The sequence below is a fragment of the Molothrus ater genome, chromosome 10 (genome assembly GCF_012460135.2).
Source record: "Molothrus ater isolate BHLD 08-10-18 breed brown headed cowbird chromosome 10, BPBGC_Mater_1.1, whole genome shotgun sequence".
NCBI lineage: Eukaryota > Metazoa > Chordata > Aves > Passeriformes > Icteridae > Molothrus > Molothrus ater.
Window position 1 is genome coordinate 5,074,558 of NC_050487.2, and position 22,748 is coordinate 5,097,305.

Genomic DNA, 22,748 nt, shown 5'->3' on the forward strand with positions numbered 1-22,748 from the left:
CCCGGGACACGCACGGACCGGCGACACGCCCCGGGACACGCCCCGGGACACGCACGGACCGGCGCCACGCCCCGGGACACGCCCCGACACAGGGGACACGCCCCGACACAGGGGACACGCCCCGGGACACGCCCCGACACAGGGGACACGCCCCGGTCGCCGCCACGGAGCGACAGACGGCGGGACACGTCGCGCCGTGCCGCGGCATGGTGCGCTATTATATCGTGCGGGACAGTGGGGACATCCTGCGGGAGCTCCGTCGCTGAGTCCTGAAGGATTTGGTTGATGGAGCTGCCCAGCCGCTCTCCAGGATATTTAGAAGGTCATGGATGTCCGGTCAGGTCCCAGGTGATTGGAAGAAAACGGAGTTTTTCCTTGTCCCCATCTTCAAAAAGGGTGGAAAGGAGGAGCCTGGGCCCGTCAGCCTCCCCTCTGTGCTCGGGAGTATCCCGGGCTAGGCCCTCCTGGAAGCTCTGCTGAGGCAGGGGCAGGGAGGACAGGAGGTGACCCGGGACAGCCAGCACAGCTGCACCAAGGGCAAGTCCTGCCACACCAGCCCAGTGGCCTTCTCTGCTGGGGTCACTCCCTCCGTGGGCAAGGGAAATGTTATGGATGACATTTATGCTGATTTCTAGACAGCCTGGACACAATCCCACCCAACATCCTTCTCTCTGCTTTGGAGAGAGCTGGGTTCCATGCATGGACTGTCAGATGGATTAGGGATTGGCTGGATGGTCACATCCAGAGGGTCAGTGGCTCACAGTGGCCATCAGTGCCCAGTGGTGTCCCAGGGTCTGTGCTGGGACCAGTGATATTTAAGGTCTCCGTCACTGGCACAGAGGGTTGGGGCACGCTCAGCAGGTTGGCAGGTGACACCAGGCTGAGGGTGCAGTGACACTCCTGAAGGATGGGGCCATCCAGAGGGCCCTGGACAAGCTCCAGAAGAACTCATGGGAATCTCCTGAGGTTTAACAGCACCAAGTGCTGCTGCTGCCCCTGGGATCAATCCAGGCTGGGGATGAGCAGAGGGAGCAGCCCCTGGAGAAGGACTTGGGGCTGCAGATGGTGAGGGCTGGCCATGCCCCATCCCAGGACCCTCCTGTGCAGGGCTGATCCCAGGGTGGGCAGCAGGAAAGGGGTTGGGATTGTGCCCCTCTGCCCTGCTGAGGTGAGACCCCACCTGCAGAGCAGCCCCAGCCCTGGGGCCCAGCACAGGAAGGACCTGGAGCTGCTGGAGAGAGTCCAGAGGAGGCACCAGGGTGAGCAGAGGGATGGAGCAGCTCTGCTGGGAGGAAAGGCTGGCACAGCTGGGATTGCTCAGCCTGGAGAATCTCCAGGTGACCTCACTGTGGCCCTCCAGTGCCTGAAGGAGCCAACAAGAAACATGGAGAGAGAATATTCCCAAGGACCCTGACAGAGGGAATGGCTTCAAACTGCCAGAGGACAGGTTCAGATGGGATACTGGGAAGAAATTCTTGGCTGTGAGGGTGCCGAGGCCCAGAGCAGCTGTGGCTGCCCCTGGATCCCTGGAAGTGTCCAAGGCCAGGTTGGACAGGGCTTGGAGCCACCTGGGTGTCCCTGCCTATGGCATGGGATGGAATGAGTTGGGCTTTCAGATCCCAGCCCACCCAGAGCATTCCATGCCTGTATTCTGTGCCATGGCATGGATGCCATTATTTGCCACCCCAGGCTGTGCTATCTGTGCCAATGACATGAGCTGGAGCATTTAGCAGAAATTTCACATTTTAAAATGTTTAATTTGTAATTATTTTAGATGTAATTAGAAAACAAACTCATGGAGGTTTGATCCTGCCATTGATTTCTCATCCCCACTGCCCATCTCAGCTACCCAGTGTCACGTCTTCCCAGGGAGGGGGGTCCTGTTGCTGGATGCCCTCTCCACGGGGGATGGGATCCTACAGGTGACCCTGAGATGTCCCTTTGAGCGGGGGGAACCCCATGGCACCCCTCAGGGAATGGGATCCATATGGGTGCAGTGTGGTGCTGGGAGGCTGCTCCCTCCAATACTCCCCATTCCCTGGCAATGCTCCCCATCACGGTGTCCCCCTGCTCTCCCACATCCCCCGGGGGGTAGGACAGGGCCCTGCCCATGGGGAAACTGAGTCAGGTGTTGGCAGCTCGCCCAATTCCATCTGTGCCAGGAGGAGATGGAGCCTCATCCTGCATCCTCAGGCACCGCGGGGCCCGGCACATCCGGCAGGGAAGGGGTGGCTCGGGTTAAGGAAATGGGAGAGACCTGGCCGGAGTCCCGCTCTCCTCCCCCCACAGCCCCACCTCCCCGGCCCGCTTAACATCCCCCGGGCCAGCCGCGGGGCCAGCAGCGCCAACAGAGCCCAGCGCGGTGCCGGGGCTGAACTGCGAGCCGGGACAGCAGCGGGGCCACCAGCGTGTCCCCAGCGTGTCCCCAGCGCGGTGCCGGGGCTGAACTGCGAGCCGGGACAGCAGCGGGGCCACCAGCGTGTCCCCAGCGCGGTGCCGGGGCTGAACTGCGAACCGGGACAGCAGCGGGGCCACCAGCGTGTCCCCAGCGCGGTGCCGGGGCTGAACTGCGAGCCGGGACAGCAGAGTGTCCCCAGTGCGGTTCCCGTCCCCACGATGCTGCGGCTGCTGCTGCTCGGCGGGATCCTGGGCTGTGGGGCTGAGCAGGCAGGTAAGGCTGGTTGGGGACAGCGGGCTTGGCGTGGGGGCACACGGGGCTCACGGCAGGTGACGGGACGGTGGCTGATGTCCCGCGTGTCCCGCAGCTCCGCTCGCCTTCACCATGCTCCAGCTGACCCGCGTCTACAAGGGCAATTCCATGTTCCGGGGGAACGCCAGCCTGAATGGGCAGCTCAGCCATGTCCTGGAAGGGAATAATGTCACCCAGGTGCTCCCGCTGGAGCCTCCAGACGCCTGGGCCCGGCGGCAGGACGAGGTGATCACCTACCTGGGGAACTTCAGGAAGCTGGTGATGTTCTTCAACAAGGAGAGACCCACCGATTGTGAGTGGTGCCCGGGGGACGGGATGGGTGCCCTGGGGAATGGGAGCCTCTTCCATGCTGCCAGGCCCGGAGGTGGCTCTGCAGGGACAGATGGGCAAAGGGATGGGGACACAGCAACGTGCAAAACCTCCCTGTGGGCAAAGGGAGCCCTTCTATGGAGCCGGGAATTTCTTACCCGGAGCACACCCTGGGAACGGGATGATGCTCAACCTGTTGCTGGTCCTCAGGAAAAGGGCTGGGGGCTGCAGCCTGTGGGGTGGTGAGGTGTAGGAACCCTGTCTGCTCCTGCCTGTGCTCTGCCTGCATCCCACCTGTATCCCACTGGAACCCTGCCTGTGTCCCATCTGTATCCCACTGGAACCCTGCCTGCATCCAGCAGCCTGTGGGAGCTGTGGGACGCTGCTGCCGATGGTTTCGTGCTCCTGCTGGCTCTGCCCACAAGCCCTGTCGCTTCTGCTGCTCCTGCCCGAGGTGCTCTTTCCTTTCCTTTCCTTGGTTACCCCCAAACCGGTTTTGCCCCAGCCCCACGCTCTGTACCCTTGGGGAGCCGGGTGTCACCCCGGAGTCTCAGGCATGATCTGTCCCTCTCCTCCCGGTGTCCCTGTCCGGTGTCTCGCTCCATCCGCAAGAGCCATGAGCAGCTCTGTGCCCAGAGCCTCCCTCTCTGCAGAACCGGAGCTGTGCTCGGTGAGGATAAGGGAAGGAAAATAATCCCGGTCACTGCCATGCTCAAACCGAGGGCAATCAAAGCTGTGGGTGGTGCTGAGGCTGTGCAAACTCCGTGCCCAGTTTGCTGCTGGTGCTCAGACCGAGAGCTTGGTGACCATGTCCCCTCCCTCTGTCCCTGCAGTCACCCATCACCTGTGCTGCCACCTCGGCTGCCGCCTCTACCCCAACGGCACAGCCCAGAGCTTCTACGAGGTGACCCTCAACAGGACGGCGTTCCTGAGCTTCCACGTCCCCAGCGCCACCTGGGAGCGGCGCTGGCCCGGAGAGCTCCCAGGTGGCCACCTTCGCTCAGCAGCAGCTGATGAAATACCCCATAACCACCCAGGACCTGCAGTATTTCCTCAACACCACCTGTGTCAGCCTCCTGCAGGCTCAGAGCGCCAGGACAGGTCCGTGCTGGGGCCGGGGCTGGGGCTGGGGACGTGGTGGATTGGCCCAGTTGTCACCTCTGTCCCTCTCGCCTTTTGCAGGAAGAGTCAGCGGCCGATCGCGCACCCCGCTGGTGCTGGGGCTGGTCCTGGGCAGCCTCGGCCTGCTGGGCATGGCCCTGGGCATCTTCCTGTGCACAGGAGGGAGCTGCTAGCGTGGGCAGCTGTCCCTATGTCACCCCATGGACACAGGGGATGCACCTGTCATCTCCCTGTGCAGCCATCACCACCCCGTGGAGGCGGGGGACAGACCCATCATCACCCTGTGGAGTCAGGGATGGATCCATCATCTTCCCAAGGATCCAGGAACTCTCCATGGATCCATCATCACCCTGAGGAGGCAGGGATGGATCCATCATCTTCCCAAGGATCCAGGAACTCTCCCTGGATCCATCATCACCCTGAGGAGGCAGGGATGGATCCATCATCCTCCCGAGGATCCAGAAACTCTCCATGGATCCATCATCTCCCTGTGGAGACAGGGATGGATCCATCATCACCCCAAGGATCCAGGAACTCTCCGTGGATCCCTCATCACCCCAAGGATCCAGGAACTCTCCATGGATCCATCATCACCCTGAGGAGGCAGGGATGGATCAATCATCCCTGCATAGAGACAGAGGGGGATGAAAGCCCATCAGGGGACCAAGCCCATCCCTCACAATGGATGCATGTCCCCAGTGCCACAGGCTTTGCTCCCCAAGGACACTGGTGGCTTCCCAGTCCTGTGCCAGCTGGGCTGACCCCTCCAGCAGCCCCCAGCCCTGTGGACAGCCCTCACTTCAGGCAACGCACTGAGGCTCCACACAGAAACACTGGGCATGGATGGGAAAATGGGGGGGAGAGGAGTGGGGGGGAAAGCAGCAGGAGAAACAGCCATGGAGTGGTTAAAAGGATGGTGTTAAACCCTCGTTCATCCCTGTTCCAGAGGAGATGGAGGGAGGATGTCACACCTTGTGTAATAAAACCACCCATCAGCTCCCACCACACCTCTGGCTGCTCTTATTCCCCTTGGCAGCACTGCTGTGGGGCTGTGGATCCATCCTGGCCCATGGCTGCTGGTGCTGGGTGGGCTTGCTGGTGTTGCCAGCCCCTGTGCCAGACCTTGGGTTGTGTGCTAAGTTTTCCAGGTCTCTGGAAAGACACTGGTGGTGTTTGCACTTCCTGAACTCATTTCAACCCTCTCCCAGCTTTGGTCTGACTCAACTGAGTAATTTTCTCAATGTTTTTCATTACCTTGCTCAGTGTAAGATGCTGAGGTCAAGTACACACAGCTGTGAGGGGACAGCTTTCCACAATCCAAATCTGAGCTAAAACCTCCACTCTGGCTGTTTAAACTTTGATTGTGTCGATAAGAAACTCTTGACCACGTTTCCCTTTCACCCGAAAGTGGATTTTGAGCTCTCCTGTGCATCTCCACTGCTCTGGCAGCAGGAAGGGAGCCAGGAGCTGGCTGGGGACAGGAGAGAGAGAGGCTTTCCTGGATTAGCTTCCAGCTCTTTCTTTTCTAAACACCCTGCGAGCAAGAGAGGGTGGGATGAGGGAAGATGGGAAAAGAGACGAGGGACAGAAGAGATGCAAAGATGACCTTAGGGGTTGTCCTCATAGAGGGATAGAGGAGGAGGAGGTCTCCAAAGGCCACATCTCATCACCCTGGCCCCCAGCCACCCCTGGAGCAGCCCCCACCTCCCCCAGGCTCCTGGGGCAGGGGCTGGGGCGCTCCCCACCCTTGGCGGGCTCCGAGAGGCCGGAGAATCCAAAACAACACGGCCGAGGTCTGGAACGTCACGGCTCAGCCCTTGGAGCAGCGCCCTTGGCAGGAGCTCTGCTGTGGGCTGAGTGCTCCAGGGCCATCCAGGGACACCAGGGCAGTGCCCAAGGTCACACGTGCTGCATCTGCTGTCTGCAAAGGGATTCAATCCCTTCCAGCTGGGAGAAGCTGCTGCATTTCCAGCTCTGCTTTGAGTTTCAGACTCGGGGCATCTCTGCTACCTGCAGATGTTGCACTGTGGTCCTCAAGACTTGGAGTGATTCCTGATCTCAGTCCCCTCTCCCTGGGCTGCAGCTCCTTGCTCTGGCTGGGATGGCTGAGTGCGGGTGCTGTGGGATGCCCGTGGCTGTGATGGAGTGGAGATGGCACCCGGGACTGACAGACCCAGGTGGCAAACACTGGGGGGGAGGCCTGGAACAGCAGAACTTGCTTTGCTCCAGAAATGTGTCATCTTTTGGACAGATGAGCAAGTCTGAGCTTGTCCACTTCAAACAGCTCCAAAAAAGCCTTTTTCCTGTGTGTGTCTGGAGAACGCTCCAGAACGGAGCTGTCTCTGCTGCTGCTCTTGAGTTTCCACAAGGGACTGGGCAGTGGGGATCCCCTAAAAGTGCAGAACCCCAAGGAACAGCCTCATCTTCATTGGTGCCCATGGGCAATGCACCCAACCTGGCACCTCCATCCCAAGGCACCTCCCTGGAGGTGACATCAGTGTCCGTCCTGGATGTGGTGGCCAGCAGCAAAGGGTTATGATGGCAGCATCCACCTCCAACACATCCAAAAATTTCTCTTCCTCTCCCCAAAACCCTCAAGTGTCTCATGGTAAGGCCTGGCTGGGTGTGGCAGCCGGGGGACAGTAGCCCAGCTGCCTCAGAACTGGGAGCTGGGCTCCTCTTCCAGCACCACTCCAACACAGATTCCTGGCAGCCAGCAGCCACATGCACGGCTCACCCTTTCCCAAATTTGGTCGCTCTTCCGCTCCGATCACAGCTCGGGATGGGCGCCAGTGCGTATCCCATCAGCGAGGGGTGGTTTCAATTTTCTCCTTGGAGGACTTCTGTGCTGTGCAGGAGGGTGAATGAACCTGCATGGAAGCCTCTGGCAGCTTTAACCAGCTCCCAGAGTGACCCATCCCTGTTATCTGCAGCGATTGCCAGGCAAGGCTTTGTTTTCCATGCATGGTTTCCATCAGCCCGCTCTGCTGCTGCTGTCTTGGATAAGGGCTCAGATAATCTGCCCTAGCCTTGATCCAACAAGTGATCCTCACTTGTTCCAGTGAGGCAATGTCCTTGTGCACCAGCTCCTTCCTTCACCCAGCCCATGGGGAACTTGGACGGGATGGGCAGGTCACCCCATTTCCTTTAGGACATCAGCTCCCTCTGCAAGGTTGGTATCTCCACCCGTGTCCTTTGGGAGCTGCTGTGCCTCAGGACAAAGGGCTGGATGGCTCCAGGAGCTGCCTAAAACCAGTGATGGATGGGCTCTGGTGCCTGCTGGGGTGGGAGGGGGGAAAAAAGTGGGGCTGATGGGATCCATCTGGAAGGAAGCGGGATTATCCCTGTAAACACCTCTTACGCACTCGGCGCCTGCACTGGTGTCATTGTGGCTTTTCAGGACTAAACAAACCCCATCCTTCCAAATTCTCAGAGGTCACGGTGTCACAGCCACAGATGTTTTAATTCCTGACTTTGGGACATGCTTGTTAACACCAGGGACTGCACTGGGGGCGAGGGGATTTGCTTCCCAGCAGCCTCCTGCTCCCACATGGAAAGGAGCAGCTCCCTGGAGAAGCCTCTCGGCACAGGGAAGGGCCGTGCTGGCCACTCCCTCCTCGCGGTGCCCAGCGCTGCCCTCTTCCCTTCCCGCTCACCTCCCAGGTCAGCAGGAGGAAAGGGGAGGAGAGAGCTGGCTGCTGGCCAGGAGCAGGGATAGGTGGCAGCGGTACCACCCATCCCACACCTCTGCCCTGCCCCCGGGGGCTGCTCCGGAGCAGGCCAGGCTGCTCCACCAGCTCCTGCAATGCAGGCGAGCAGGGATGGGATGGGGACTCCTGGCTGGGAATCACAGTCAAGAGTCCAGCGAAAAATCATTGCTTCACCTTCTTTCCCAGCTGGAGGTTCCCACTCCAAACAGAATAAACTTCTCCTGGCACCAGTCCCTTCTCCCTTCTTCCTCCACTGCCCAGCCCTGGAGCAGAAAGGTTCAGAAGGAGATAAAGATATGAAAAAACAAGATTTTTCTTTGGAAAAGCCCAAGCTTGCTTGCACTGTGCATTCAGAGAGGTTTCCCTGGGAAAATGGCTGTTTGGGAACACTTTCACCCACTTCCCAGAGTTGGGAGCAGCCTTCAGTGTGACTGAGGCCATTGGGAGCAAAGCTCTCCTCCCAAGACCCCCACACCAGCTCCTTGGAGCAGCCCCAGAACTTCACCCTCCAGTCTGGGATAGGGAATGTGGCTCTAGGTGCAGCCAGCCCAGGCTGTGGAGGGACAGAAAACACAGACAAGGCTGCAGGGCATGATGGATCTGAGCCCTGTGTTCCCTCCCATCATCAACCTGCTATGGAATTCTCATCCCATCTGCTCCTTCCCCTCCCCTGGGATGGGAGGGATACAGCCAAAGGGTGGGAACACAGCTGATGGAGGTGATGACATCTAAAAGCCAGCCTGTGGTGAGGCCCTGAAAGAACACACACAGCCCCTGGAGGTGCTGAAAACCATTCCCTTCAGGAATAAACCAGGACCCCATTTCAGCCAGGCCTTCCCAAAGCAGCAGGGACTTCTGGGAGTGCATTCCAAGGACAAGTGTTTTCCTAGAAGATTTGAACAAGATGCCTTCATCTGAGCCCTCACAATCCTCACCGTTCCAAGGATTTAGGTTAAAAGAGGCCCAGGAAATTTGTGTTTATTTGTTCCAGTTTGGGAATGGCACTGCTTAGAAAGGACTGGAAATTCAAGCTGTGCATTACAGAATTCCCAGCCTGGATGTTCAGTCAGGATCCTTGTTTGGTGCCAGACCAAGGTGTGAACACCTAAACCTCATGGGAAGCATTTCTATGGATAAAGGAATCCATGTGTGCCATAATTTGCTTCCACCAGCTCCATGTCACAGGAAAAGGGGACAGGGAATGCCATGGACACCCAGCACCCTCTGCACCCCCAGTCCTTGGAGGACAAATATTCCATGATCCTAAAACAAGCACACTGTGAGTGGGCCAGAACCAAAACCACTGGGAAAGTTTGAGCAAGCACTGCTGTTGCTGCTGGGCAAAAGCATGGAACCCTGGAAGCTTTGTCTGGAGGTGGGAAAGGTGTTGGAAGCTGGTTCTGAACACACCCCACAGCATGGGGGAAGGGTGGAAGGAAGCAGGGAGTTTTGGTTGGAATTTGGGGCTTTTTTTCCTGTCTTTCTCCCTGCTAGTGTGCAAGCTGGGGCTCTGCAGCCATTGTTGTGTTCTCCAAAGAGTCTGGCCCCACAATGCAATAAAAACAAACCACAGGAAGGAAAGGAATTAGCAGGGAAAGGAAAAGCAGCAGTGGGAACGAGGACTCAGGCCCAAAATAAACCTGCAGGCTGCTGCTGGGGGTGCAGGTAGGAGAGGTTATACAATGGAGCTTAGGGGTGAAATCCTGGCTTTTTGGATTTATTGCTACAGGTGAACAGGGTTGCAAGGGGTTGGAATAACAGGAAACAGCCCCAGGAACAGGAATATGGGAAGGAACTTCTTTGAAATCTGAGGTTTCCTAGAAACTTGAACTAAGGGGCAGCAGAGGCAGCACCTGGAAAAAACTGGGCATCGTGGGCAAAGGAAGCAGCCTCAGCTGGAGTTACCACTTTATCCTTATGGATTCTGAGGAGAAGCAGGAATTTGGCATTGTGGGTTTGTCTCAGCTGCTCCCCAAGCCCCTGCTGTGCTCTGCCAAGGCAAATGTACACAGGATCCAACAGGAAATCTTCCCAGGGCTGCTGCTTCCCCTGCGTCACTGCCCTGGAGCTGCAGGGGTGGGTGGGACTTGCTGGACCAAGGGCAGCATGGACACAAGGGGCTGTGCCCACCTCGAGATGCTTCCTGCTCCCAGGGAGTAAACTGAAAACAAAGCTACCTTGAAGCTGCATCTGCTGCTCCCCAGCAAACACTTCCCTGTAGGCAAACCAGAGCCCATCCACTTCCCAAAGAGGGAATGGGGTAGGGAGAAGCTGGAAGGATCCCACTGTACAGCCCCTGAAGGAACTGGGAGGAGCGTGGAGCCAGGTGGCACTGGGCTCTTCTCCCAGGGAACAGGTGACAGGACAAGAGGCAACGGCCTCAAGTTGTTCAAGGGGAGGTTTAGATTGGGTATGACAGAAAATTCCTTGCCTAAAAGGGTGGTCAAGCACTGGCACAGCTGCCCAGGGCAGTGGTGGAGTCCCCATCCCTGGAGGGGCTTAACAGATGTGTGGATGTGGCACTTGGGGACATGGGGCAGTGGTGGCCTTGGCACTGCTAGGGGAATGGTTGGACTTGACCTCAGAGGGCTTTTCCAGCCTTACTGATTCCATGATTTCTGCTGCTGCCTGGCACAGGGAAGCCCAGGTCTGTCCCAGAAACACATCACCAGGGAGGTTTTGCCATTCCAACTCCAACAAACACTTTATTCCCATCAGCCTCACCTGTCCTCACGGAGGACAGAGCGCAGGAGGGGAGGGAGCTTTTCCAGACTGGTTCCATGTGGGGGCAACAAGGGACAACCAAGGCCATGAGGAGCCATTCCCAAATTCCACTGTGACCATGGAGTCCTTGCTAAGCTGGTGCAACTTCAAATTTCTGACCAATTTTTGGGATGTGGTAGTTAGGAGAGCCCACAGAGGCCTTGAAAGACTCTTTTCCTCATCAATTGTAGGGCCTGACACAGCCCAGTGCACTTCCGACAGCACCAGTATTCCTGCCCCAAAACCAGATTCTGAACCAATACCACACTCTGGATTCAGAGGGGAAGGGTAGGAAGGGCTAGGATTAAAAATATCACCCCAAAACAACAGGAATTTGGAAGAAATTTACACGAAGGACATAAAAAGCAGGAGCAGCTATGAAAATATGTTGAGATGGCCAAGAAAAGTCACATCAAAATATATTTAAAAACCAGAAATTCCAATCTGTGTGGAATTTAAAACTCCTTTCCCCCACCTCTGTTTTTCTGCTCAAGGAATCTCTGTTGTTCCAGGACGTGGAACATGATAGGCAGCACCAGTTATGTCCTGAAAAAGTATTTCCCCAAACTCTGAGCACTTCCATAATTTACAAACCAAAGATGAGCTAAACCTCAACCATCGCCCCCCTCCCTCTTCCCCCTTCTACAGTGGGCAGGAGAAAAGACTGCAAACAAATCTGACTTTGCATTTCCAGGGAAGTCCAATTTTTCCACACATCAATATCCCTGCAATCCATTGTAGACCTTCTGCACTGATCCTTGCTTCAACAGCTGCTTGAGACCTGCAAGGGAAGGGAGAGCGTCACACGCAGAGCACAGCAAAGATGACAGGATGACTTCTCCAGCACTTCTTCCCCATTCCTGAAATCCCATACACTAAACACTCCAAGGAACTGGCAGTTCAAGGATCTGGCAGTATCAAATTCTTACCAAACAGGCTAAAGAGTGAGTCAGCCCTTTAATCCATAATAGCTCATCTCCTGGGGTCGGCACGGCACGACAGGGAAGGGCTGGCAGGTCTCCACTGCTGCTTAAAGGGCAAGCCCAGAGGGAGCAGAGGAAGCAGAGTGGCAAGGGTGGATGTGTCACTGTTTTTCCAGAGATTAGAGGGAGTCCCCTCTGATGAAGTCAGCCTGGTCACTCACTGCCCTGGAACCCCTCAGGACACAGCTCAGAGCAGCCTCAGAAACCACTGAGCCCAAAAGAGAGGGAAACTCCCAACACTGTGGACGACCTTCAAATAACTAAAAGGAGGACATTGAGGGCTGGAGCGTGTTCAGAGAAGGGAATGGGGCACCAGGAGAGGCTGAGGGAGCTGGGAAAGGGGCTCAGCCTGGAGAAAAGGAGGCTCAGGGGAAACCTTCTGGCTCTGCACAACTCCTGACAGGAGGGGACAGCCAGGTGAGGGGTCAGACTCTGTTCAGGGGAACAAGGGACAAGATGAGAGGAAATGGCCTCAAGTTGCTCCAGGGGAGGTTTAGACTGACTATCAGTAATGAAACCAAGCAATTTACTTGTACAGAAGAAAATTCCAACCTTTAGGCATGCAAATCCTTCAGGAAATCCTTCTAAAAACCAGTTTGTCTCCCTGTAACCCTTGTCCTGCTTGTCTATCCTTAAATCTTTTTGGCTACATGTTCTACTGTCCTTGAAAACCAGTGATGGGATGCATAAGGGTCACAGTAGCTGTGTTAAAACACTGGAAAACTGCCCTGGAAGTAGTAACTGGAAGCAGGATGTCTCTCTGCCAGGCAAGAACTTCTCATGTTCCTTGCCTGATGGCCAGAGATTCCTGAACTTTTTTCAGGAACACCAGGACAAAGTGAACACATATCCAGGAGCTGCTCATTATTAGAACAGGTCATTCTCCAAGGCAAATTCACTTCCTGAGGAGCCTTCAAGTCACTTTCCAGCTGGTGGGTGAGAGGATGTGGCTCCTGGATGTCTGGTTCTTAGAAAGGAAGGCTGTAGCTGGAGAAAGGTGTAATCCTGAAAAAAACTGGGATTAGCACCATCCCACACCTCATTTCCCAGCAGCTCCCACACCTCTGGCAGAGCACCCCCAGTAGTGCACAGGATATTTCAACATGTACCCAAGGTTTAATCAGGAATTCCAACCAGGAATCCTAACAATTGGTGCTACTGCACTTCCCTGAAGTGCAGCCTGAAGTCAATTTTTCCTTTGAAATGTTGTTGATACCAACAAGAAGTGACAGGTTACAGCACAGAGGGAGAGGAAGCCCTGATCAGCAGTGATCAAGTCCCACTGCAGGAAAGAAGGGATATTATTTCTGTGACTCCAAAGGTGGGGGTGGTGCTCTTGGAGCCAGAGTATCTTCTGACAGCCCCAGGAGCTGGATATGTGGTCAGGAGATAAGAAATGAGGAGCACTGCCAACAATAAGGAAAAAAGGGATGTTTTGAATTCTGAAGCCCACAGTTTTCCATTGAATGTGTACACTGAGCTGCTGCCACACGCAGGGATAGACCTATTCCCTCATAAAACTCCTGATATCGTGGATGTTTGGAGATACCCAGCACACAGAAAGGCATCTGACTGCCTGCCCAGTCACCTTCCCCTGGGAAATGTGTAATTGCTTTGGGAGGGAGAGAAACACCCAAGGCCCTGTGCCTGAACACACCCTTGCCAGTGCCATCATCTCTCTGCTCCCGGATATCCGCAGAGGTGTGTGAGCAATTCTGTCAAAAACATGGAGGCTTCTGTCACTGCTCCTTGACCAGGGTCCTCTAAACTGCCAAGAGCAACAGCTGGAATAACCTCACATATGTTTCAGAGCTGCTGTTGCCTGATGAAGCTTCTGGAAGGGCAGCAGAGCCTGGACTGAGACTCCACAGTGACGAGGCCATTGTGCCCTGTACAATACTATTGGAACAAGAGGGAAAGCACAGGGATAAAACCATGAAGCAGGATCACTCTAAGCCCAGCCCAGAGGTACAGAGCTCCCAGCCCAAAGAGCTGCAGGAAGAGCCTTGGGACATCTGGAGCTGCAGCCACCAGCTGGACTGCACAGGGCAGCAGTGCGGCCAAAACCCACCCAGTGCTTGGCTTCCCACTACAAAATTGAGGAGTCCAGGAAATCCACTAAAAGAAGACAATCCACTTCAGAAGAAGCCCTGGAAGAAGTTCTGGGGATTTCCTGAAGAGCTGCACTAGTACATGCCAGGAATATCTTTGTCCCATGACAGAGGATGAGGCCCTTGATTCCTACTCTGATGTGGAGCAGCAGAACCACAGAGGCTGCTGGAGCAAAGAATTCCCTGCTGGGAGTACAGGATTTAAGGATTTACCCTCCTGGCAATTTTAGGATTCCTACATGGTTCATCAGGCTTCCATTTGAAGCTGAGCAGCGGATCTGTCCTAGAGGGAATAGGCTGGAAGGAGCTGTGGGAAGGAACAACTCTTCTCCTGACACAGTGAGACATTCCTTACCCTAAGCAGCAGAGGGATTTCCACAAGTCTTGCCTCCAAGAAAGTAGCAGTAGGGGCTGGAAAACCCTTTGTGATCCCATTCCAGCCGAGGCAAAGCAGACAGAGGCTGAGCCCAGCAAGGCTGTGGGGTCAGACAGATGGGCAGCACCAAAACAAAGCACCTGCAAACTTGCCAAGAGCTGCATTCCAGCAGCAGCACATCCCAACCTCAGCAGCCAAGCTTCCTTGCTTCCAAGGGAAGTGGGAGTTCATCAGGGGCCACCAGCCAACTGTGCTATGTTGGACAAGGGGCACAGGGACAGGAGAGCCCCTCCTGACTGCTCAAGCCCCGGAGGAGCTGTGCCACATTCAGGCTGAGGGCTCTGGGCACGCACCTTCCCGCTGCTCCGGCGTCAGCTGCTCCTTGGGGAACTCCACATCAAAGGTGATTATTAGGGAGCCTTTGATGTTGTTGTTATCAAAGTTTGGAAGACCTTCTCCCTTCTTCCACAGCTTGGCTCCGGGTTTTGTGGTTTTATCCCGCACAATGTGAACCTGGAGAGAAAAGGAAAGTGAGAACATTAGTGGTGTTACAAGATCCCAGGATCACTGAGGCTGGGAAAGACTTCCACAATCATTGACTCCAAGTCATGACTGATTCTGACCTTGTCAAGCAGAACAGAGCACTGAGTGCCACATCCAGATGTTCCCTGGACACATCCAGGGACGGGGACTCCACCACCTCCTGGGGCAGTCCATGTTCTGTGTGTGCACCCCAATACTCAAACACTCTGTTTCCAACCCACTGGAAAGCTCCAACTGGCATTGATTCCTTGCCAAAACCAGTGATATCCCATGGGTCCAGGCTGTTTCACTGGACACAGGCCAGAACTAACACCACCCTCTGCTGCTAGGACAGCCTGGAAGTGAGGCACTTCTCATAGAGAGTCCATTGGCCTGGAAATGCTCCAACAGAAGGAATACTGTAGATGACCAGACCCTGAGCAAGCCAATCCTCAGCATGGAGCTGCAGGTGAATTTGGGATGCACACAACACCCTGGGCCTCACCTTGTGCCCATCCAAGTGGGCAATATCCATCTCAAAGCCTGTCAGTGCCTCGACCAGCGAGATTGTCACGTTTGTGTACAAGTCATCTCCTCTCCTTTCAAACACTGGGTGCCTGTGGAAATAAGAGCCATTGAACTTTACTCCTTCCCCAGAGGGGAAACAGGTCCTTGAGCTTCTTTCCTTCAATTTGGGAGGTTGGAGAAATCATAAATAGGAGGGGAAGTGAAGAATGAATCAAATTTAGCTTCATTTTCCTGTATAAGATATGCACTGATAAATGCCTTTTCTATTTCTAGGGCACTGAGTGGTGAGGTGTGGCAAGAAGTCCTGACTCACACAGCAATTTTCTTAGTAGTGCATTTCCTTACAATAGCAAGATTGTGTGCTAGGGAAAAGGAGATATTTATTCTGAATCACACATGGTGAATTCAAGCCAAAAAAAATAGGATACTTTGATAATTCTACTTTTAACAGCATCAAGTCCAGCTCCTCCAGCACCACGAGGGCTGGGCATCCTGCATAGCCCTGAGTGCCAGTCCTGCACCTGCCCTGCTAAAGGACAAGCTCCATCTGGCCAAGCAAGAGCCCAGCTAGGCCAGAGACTTACTTCAGAACTTTTATTCGGAAGCGCAAATCTCCTGGCTCCCCATCCACGTGGGGCTCACCTGTGGGGGAGAAAGCAAAGTTTTGTTTAAAGGAAAGGAAATAGGAATGAGTGGAGAGACAAGCAGAATATTACAGTTAAAAGGGAAAAAAAAAAACAAACAACAAAACCAACTAATTGATCTTTAGATGACCAAAATTCTGCTTAAACATCTCCTAACGAGCTTAGGGCTTTCTGAGTGCTGCCTCAGCAAGGTCACCTCTGCTTTTCTGGAAGACCTGTCTGCATGTTAATGAAATCCTTTAGCCACTGAAGGGCAGAGGGGATCCCTTCAAAGGCTCAAGCCTGGAACAGATGCTCCTGCTCAAGTGTTGTCCCCACTCCCAGCTAAGGGAGTGGAACTGTGTTATCCAGACTTAGGAACATGCTCCTGGATTTCAGCACATGCAGAGAACACAGCACTTCCCACCACATGGGAACCATGTGCCAGAGGATCATGGAGGAGGAGCAGCTCAGAGCTGAGCACACACTCACCTTCCCCAATGAAGGGATACTCCATGCCATCCCTCACCCCTGGCTCTATCTCCACTTCCAGTGTCCTCTCTTCATTCACCAACCTGAAAAGGGGAAGAGCAACCCAGCACTCGGTTTGCAACTTTATTTATTTATTTCAACTTCATCTCAACTTTTAATTTGTGTCCCTGGGGAAAGGAGACCACCCCCACAAGCTCACACATGCTGTCCTTGCTCACATCTAAACCTAGAGAGTCAGAGCTGCCTTTCTGGTGAGCTGAGACTCAGGGAATAGAGGAGGCAAAGTTGAAAGCTCCCAAACACACAGTCAGCAGCAGGGGGTGCGATGGCATTCCATTTCAGCATGGCATTCCATATCCAGCTGTTCCCAGCTGTGTGCTTCCCTTTCAGATCTAGCTGTGGAACTTTGTGCAAGGAATAAAAGGCTGGAAGGGGAAATTGGGGAGCTCTGCACCCAACAGATGCAAGAATCGAGAGTGGCTCCCTGGAAATGAGAACCCGGTGTTAATCCTTCCCAATGTCCCCAGCTCTTCCTGGGAACACAGGCGCGTTCCCCCATCTAGCGGTGGGTTTTGGAATAAACCTCCCTATATTGATGTCCCTACATAAAATCACGGAATTAAGGATTCTGTGGAGCAGGAACGAGCACCAAACTCACTTGACGTTGGGACACTCATCACAAACAACTTCCTGAGTCATCTGGAAGCGCCCAGGGCCCAGCTGGGTGGTTCTCATCTCCTGCCTGCAGTTGCATTTCCGTTTGCCAGGGGCCTGTCTTGCCACTGGCTTGTTCCTGACAACCTGAAGGGAAGAGGGAGAGGCTGATGTCAGTGTTCCTGGGTCTCCATAAGGGTCTGGATTTCTCTGAACAGAGAACGGTTTGGGTTGGAAAGAACCTTAAAAATCAGCTAATTCCAGCCCTGTCCCACAGGCAGGGACGTATTGTGGTGTGGTGCTGCCACAATAGCTCCAAATGTGGCCTTGGCAAAACAATGACAAGTTTTCACCTTGTGATCACACATAAACACCAAAAAAGCTCTCTCTGACATCACTATTGCCATTCTCTTTCCACACAGGAAAGATAACACTAGGATGGAACACCCCACACTTTGGTTAATACACTTTCTTGTACCACACAATGGGGAAGTTATCTGGAGTTCCCCCAACAGCCACAACACAAAAATCAACCACTGGAAAGCCAACCAGCAGACAGGAGGGATTGTCAGCACCAGAAATGGAGCTTGCTTAAAAGAAGATAATAATTTTCCACATACTCTTCTCAGTTATATAATCTGGAAACTTGCAGTGACATGTTTAGCTGTAGAAGGAGACTGAAAAATTCTCAATGTGGTTTTACAAAAATTGAAAAGTGAATTTGAAGCTTATCAACAGCCCCTCAAATATTCCTAAATTCTACAGAAGGACAATTTACACCTCTTTCAACTGGGCTGCTGCACTATTCAAGCTGAGCTGCTGACTGACAGCCAACAAATCAGTATTATCACACTTTATGGAGACACTGCCAGATGCAAAAGATGAATAAATGTGTGGTTTCTTCAGTAAACTACAGGAAATAGCACCACAACATTCTCTACTGCCAGACCCAGAAAAGGAGCATCTATTTCAGCTCCAATTTTTGGGATAAGATACTCTGAACTCTGGTCAGGCACCTCAAACCTGGGAACACAAGAAACACTGAGACAAGTAAACTTACTTCTACAAAGTTTCCTGAATACACCTCCTCTAGTGTGACCTCCAGGTCCACGATGATGTCACTTCCCCGGGGAATATTCCTGTCTTGCTGGCGAGGGCTCCCTCCAAACATGAATCCAAAGTCCCCAAAGAAACTGGAATTAAGCACAATGGTTAGCTCAGGAAGGAGGAATTCTAGGCAAATGCTTCTACTCCACTAAAAAGCAGCAATCCTAAAGCTCCAGAGTAAACCCAGGAACCTCTTTTTGTTCCTGCAGAACATAACTGAAGTCTTCAAACACAGCAGCCATTTTGGAAGAGTTTTCTGCACTAAAGAAAACAAAATTTGGAGCAGAACATTCAAAATCTGACCTCTCCACACTGCACTGCTGCTCAGCTGCCACCACCAAAAGGAGTAAACTCTGAGTAGCACTGCAAGTCACTGCTAGCAGGTTGGTTTTCAGTAGTTTGGGGACAAGAGGGATGAGGAAAACTCCCTAGGAATTCTGCATATTGTCCCTCAGAACAGAGCAGAGCAGCAGTGCAAGTCCTCACCCAGGATTACAGGAGCTGAGCAACTTCTGGAATTATTTTAGGAAATTTATCCAAAGGGGCAGGAAATCAGGTTCTGTCCAAGCAATGTGCAAGTGCATTTGGTTTTTAATGCTCCAAATTCTACAGGGGCTGTGCAAGTAACCATAGCATTGCTTTGCAGAAAGAAAAGTGTCCCCAAAGTGATGTGAGACAACAGGTCAAACCCCAATCACACACAGATAACCTGAGAAAGTTTCCACATGTTTGAAGCAGGTGCTGCACCTGAAAAATCACCCACAGTGCCCAGAGGTGCCCACATGGGGAGTCTCCACTGGTTTCTGCTTGCAGCAAGGAGTGGGGCACACCAAAACTGGAAATTGCATGTAAATGTATTTCTTTAAATTCCTAACTTGCACATCAGACCCTGGGCCAGGCAAAACCCCATCAAAAGGGTTCTTGAGCATCACAGAATCAGAGCAGCAGCTGCAGGACAGCCCAAAGGGGTTAAAACTCCTTACTGGGAGAAGATGTCTCCATGGGAGCTCTGGTGCCCGTCCTTCAGGCCCTCCTCTCCATAGGCATCATACTGCTTCCTCTTCTCCTCATCTGACAGCACCTGGAAAAGGCAGGGATGGAGGAAAGGCTCATCTGGAGCTGAGGGGAGGTGTTAGACAAGGCTCTGAGGGCCCTCTCAGCACTTTTCACTGGGGACTCTACAGGAGCTCTGCTTGCTGTGCTGTCTGGAAAAGTTAAGCCCATAAAAAGCACATTTCATTCATTAAAAAAGCAGGAGCAGACTGGGAAACATAAACATTGAGTTTATCTTAAATATTAAAAAAAGAATCACAAGGAATAACTGAAATCCTACAAAGCAGGACACGCTGAGACAAATAATCACATACCACCATCCCTGTGTCTCAGCCATGACTTTTAAGCATTGATTTTATTTCCTAAGTTTTGATCTTTGCTCTTCCTGCCTCAGAGATCCAGAAGTCTCTGGTCACATTTAGTGTTCCTTGCCCTTCCTCCCTCATTGATCATATTTGGAAATGCCAGAGTTGGCAGGTTGGCTTTCAGAAGGAGTGGGAACAGATGGAGAAGCAACTCAACAGGTGGAGAAGCAGCTAAAAGAGGAAAACCTGCTGAATTTGGGGTGTTTGGAGAAGCTGTGGCTGCCCCATCCCTGGAAGTGTCCAAGGCCAGGTTGGATGGAGCTTGGAGCACCCTGGGACAGTGGGAGGTGTCCCTGCTCATGGCAGGGAGTGGAAATGGATGAGCTTTAAGGTCCCTACCAACTCAAACCATGCTAAGATTCTGTGGAATTATAACCACTGATAAATGTTAGCAACAAGGGAAAATTAGCAGTGACTTCATCACTTTCACCCAGCAGGTAAGGGTTCAGTGGTCCCTCTGCCACTTGAGATTCCCATGGAAACTCCTCCCAAATCCATCCTGAGACTCATGGCTCTGCAGAAGAGTCTCAGTCCCTCTCCTGGGATCAGTCTCTTTCCTGGTTCAAACAGCTGAATTCAGAGCACACAGCTCTGGGCTGGAATCACTGAGCCTGTGAAAATGAAGACACTGAGCAGGTTCATTAACCTACTTTCCCCTCAATTTTTTGGGAAAGCTTTGCCATAATCAGCTACCCACCCCCTGAGCAGCAGTGCTGTTAACAGAGAGTTTATGGTGAAGAAAATTCTGCATTATAAGGGACACCCAATTCTGGTTCCATTCTGCCCAAAAATCAACTCACTGTGTCCCACAGCTAACTCAGCAGAAGGGTTTCCAAGCTGTCCTGGCTAAACACAGATGAAGACCTGGCAGGGAGGGCATCAAAAGCTTCCTCCAAAGCTCACACACACGAAGACTGGATTTCTGATTCCATTTTACAAACACTTTTTCACTCAGCTTTTGAATAGAGAGAATAATCTCAGCTGCTGGCAAACACTTAAACCAGCTGGAACTCGAGGAAGAGGCAAAGAAATCCTCTGCCAGCAGGAAGTGCCAACAAGATCCCAGCTCACAGAAGCAGCACCAAGCTCACAGCTCCCTGTGCATCAATCCTGAAGTGCTGCAGATGATAGGGGATTACTTTTTTCCCACAAAAAATGTCTTTATGTTCATTTTTCCTGTGATAATAAAGCCAGTTTATATAAGTCAGAACTAAAAAGGGGTCCCAGCTTTTAGAGAAAACAAAAGTGAAGATTTTTCTTTCTCAACACAAAGAAATAAATGCCAACTGTTCTCTCACTTCCTCTTTTGAGGAATATTTGCATATCTGAGGAGCACCAGGGATGGAAGCAGGAGCCAGGCTACAAATCCTTTTACCTGCAGCTGGTTTCTTCCCAAAGGAGACTCCAAGCTCCCACCCAAAGAGGAATTCACTGCTAGGAATTTTTGCTAATGAAATTTTTCAGCATCATTTTCCTCTCTGCTGCACAGTGGGGAGCAGGGGCAGATGGAGTCCAGCAGTGACAGAAGGAGGACAAAAAGGACAGAAAACATGGAGGAAACATTCCATCACTGTGTATGTACAGGTAAGGAAAGCAGGCTTTGACTTCACACCCTTGGGCAATACAATGATCTGTATTTGATTCATTTAATGCACTGGGCTATTGGTGTGGGGGATCATTTGCATACCACAACATTATCATGGAATAACAGGAATCCTGCTGTGTCCCACAATTACTTTTCTCACTTAATATGCTCTAAACCCAAGGCCAGCACCTTTCACTTCCCATCAGCTCAGACTAATCCCAGTCAGGCCCTACACACACTTGGAGCTGCTGCACCTCCCCTCCTCCCCTGAGGAACTGGGAATAAATTCCAAAGAACTTTAAGCTGGTGCCTTGGCTTCCTCCTGGCTGAGGGAGCTGAGGGGTGTTGGACTGTCCTCTGGCAGGAGCAGCTCTCCAAGCAACTTGGTAAGCTCTGGATCTTTGTTTTTCATTTGGGAGAGTATCTGGAACTGGATGTATTAAGAGGGGCAGGATAGAATTTGGTGTAGTAATAGGAGGGAAAGCAACCTGCCCTTCATTGCAAGGTCTTTATCTGTGTTTAGCCAGGACAGCTTGGAAATCCTTCTGCTGAATTGGCTGTGGGACACAGTGAGTTGATTTGGTTGTTTTGGGTGAAATGGAACCAGAATTGGGTCACCCTTATAAAGCAACTTGGTAAGCTCTGGATCTCTGTTTTCATTTGGGAGAGTATCTGGAACTGGATGTATCAAGAGGGGCAGGATGGAATTTGGTGTAGTAATAGGGAGAGGATGGAAATTGATGAGAAGGAATAAAGGAAATTTGATGTGGAAGGTGTCCATGCCCATGGTGAAGAGATGGAATGAGATCATCTTTAAGTCCCTTCCAACCTAAACCATCCTGGGATTCTGTGACAATAAGAGATGTGGGATGGAATTCACTATATTAACACGGGGAAGATGGAATTTCACATGGTAACAGGGGAAGGAGGGATTCCAGCTGCACCTTAGGGAAGAGCCTTTAATTCCCCACAAACCTCCTTTCCCATCCCCTGAACGCTCCAGGATGAATCCTCACGAGTCTCAACGGCCAAGATCCAGCCTGGTTTATTTTACTACGAGCCCCATCCACCCTTCCCAGCCCGGAGAGGACATTCCCGGCTCCCAGCCTCACCTCGTAGGCAGCGCCCAGGTCCTGGAACTTCTCCTGGGCCCGGGGGTCGTCGGGGTTCCTGTCGGGATGGAGCTGCAGCGCCAGTTTGCGATAGGCCTTCTTGATGTCCTTGATGGAGGCGCCGCGGGACACCCCCAGGATCTTGTAGAAGTCTCTCCTGCCGTGGGGGGGAGAGAAAAGGTGAGGGAAAGGGAGCGGGGAGAGGGTGAGGGAGAACGGGGATGGGAGGGAGACGGGAAGGGAGAGGGGAGAGGGGGAACAGGAGAGCGATGAGGGGAAGGGAGCGGGGTCCCGTCAGCGCCGCGCCCGCCGAGCCTGAGGAGGGGGAAGGCCGGTGCTGAGGCGGAACCCCAGACCCGTGGGCGCGGCCCGGCGCACTCACCCCGCGGCGGCCTCCCCGCAGAGGCAGAGCAGGAGCAGGCAGAGGCGGCCGATCCAGGCGGGGGCCATGGCGGGCCCGGCCCTGCCGGCTGAGGGGGAGCGGCGGGAGCGGCGCGTCCCGGCGGCTCCGCAGCGCCCCGACCCCAGCCAATGGGAGCGCGGGGTGTTCCACGCTAGCCAATCCGAGCGCGCCGCCGCTCAACGCCGGCCAATGGGCTGCTCACACTTCACCGCCGCCGGCC

General features: G+C 53.3%; 2 protein-coding genes across 2 annotated transcripts; one reads left to right on the plus strand and one right to left on the minus strand.

Annotated features, from left to right (window-relative positions):
- Positions 1-2,502: 2,502 nt before the first annotated feature.
- On the plus strand, positions 2,503-5,134 carry PROCR (protein C receptor). Its single transcript, XM_036388979.2, is given in 5 exon segments — positions 2,503-2,671; positions 2,766-3,002; positions 3,853-3,998; positions 4,000-4,120; positions 4,202-5,134. Coding segments are annotated over 5 exon segments (672 nt in total). The 5' UTR covers positions 2,503-2,616; the 3' UTR covers positions 4,315-5,134.
- A 5,882-nt stretch (positions 5,135-11,016) lies between these two features.
- On the minus strand, positions 11,017-22,626 carry DNAJB11 (DnaJ heat shock protein family (Hsp40) member B11). The gene is made up of 10 exons (XM_036389118.2): positions 22,508-22,626; positions 22,126-22,282; positions 18,994-19,091; positions 17,964-18,096; positions 16,908-17,050; positions 16,250-16,332; positions 15,719-15,776; positions 15,112-15,223; positions 14,438-14,597; positions 11,017-11,395 (listed from the first exon to the last, which is right to left on the minus strand). Exons 1-10 carry the CDS (start codon positions 22,573-22,575, stop codon positions 11,331-11,333), a joined length of 1,077 nt encoding a protein of 358 aa, XP_036245011.1. The 5' UTR covers positions 22,576-22,626; the 3' UTR covers positions 11,017-11,330.
- Between the last annotated feature and the right edge of the window lie 122 nt (positions 22,627-22,748).

Coding starts and splice junctions, on each gene's coding strand:
- DNAJB11 (XM_036389118.2), bottom strand. CDS start 22,575: ATGGCCCCCGCCTGGATCGGCCGCCTCTGCCTGCTCCTGCTCTGCCTC. Junction 14,598..15,111: donor CCCACTTGGATGGGCACAAG/GTGAGGCCCAGG, acceptor TTTTCTCTCCAG/GTTCACATTGTGCGGGATAA. Junction 11,396..14,437: donor GACGCCGGAGCAGCGGGAAG/GTGCGTGCCCAG, acceptor CTTCCCTTGCAG/GTCTCAAGCAGCTGTTGAAG.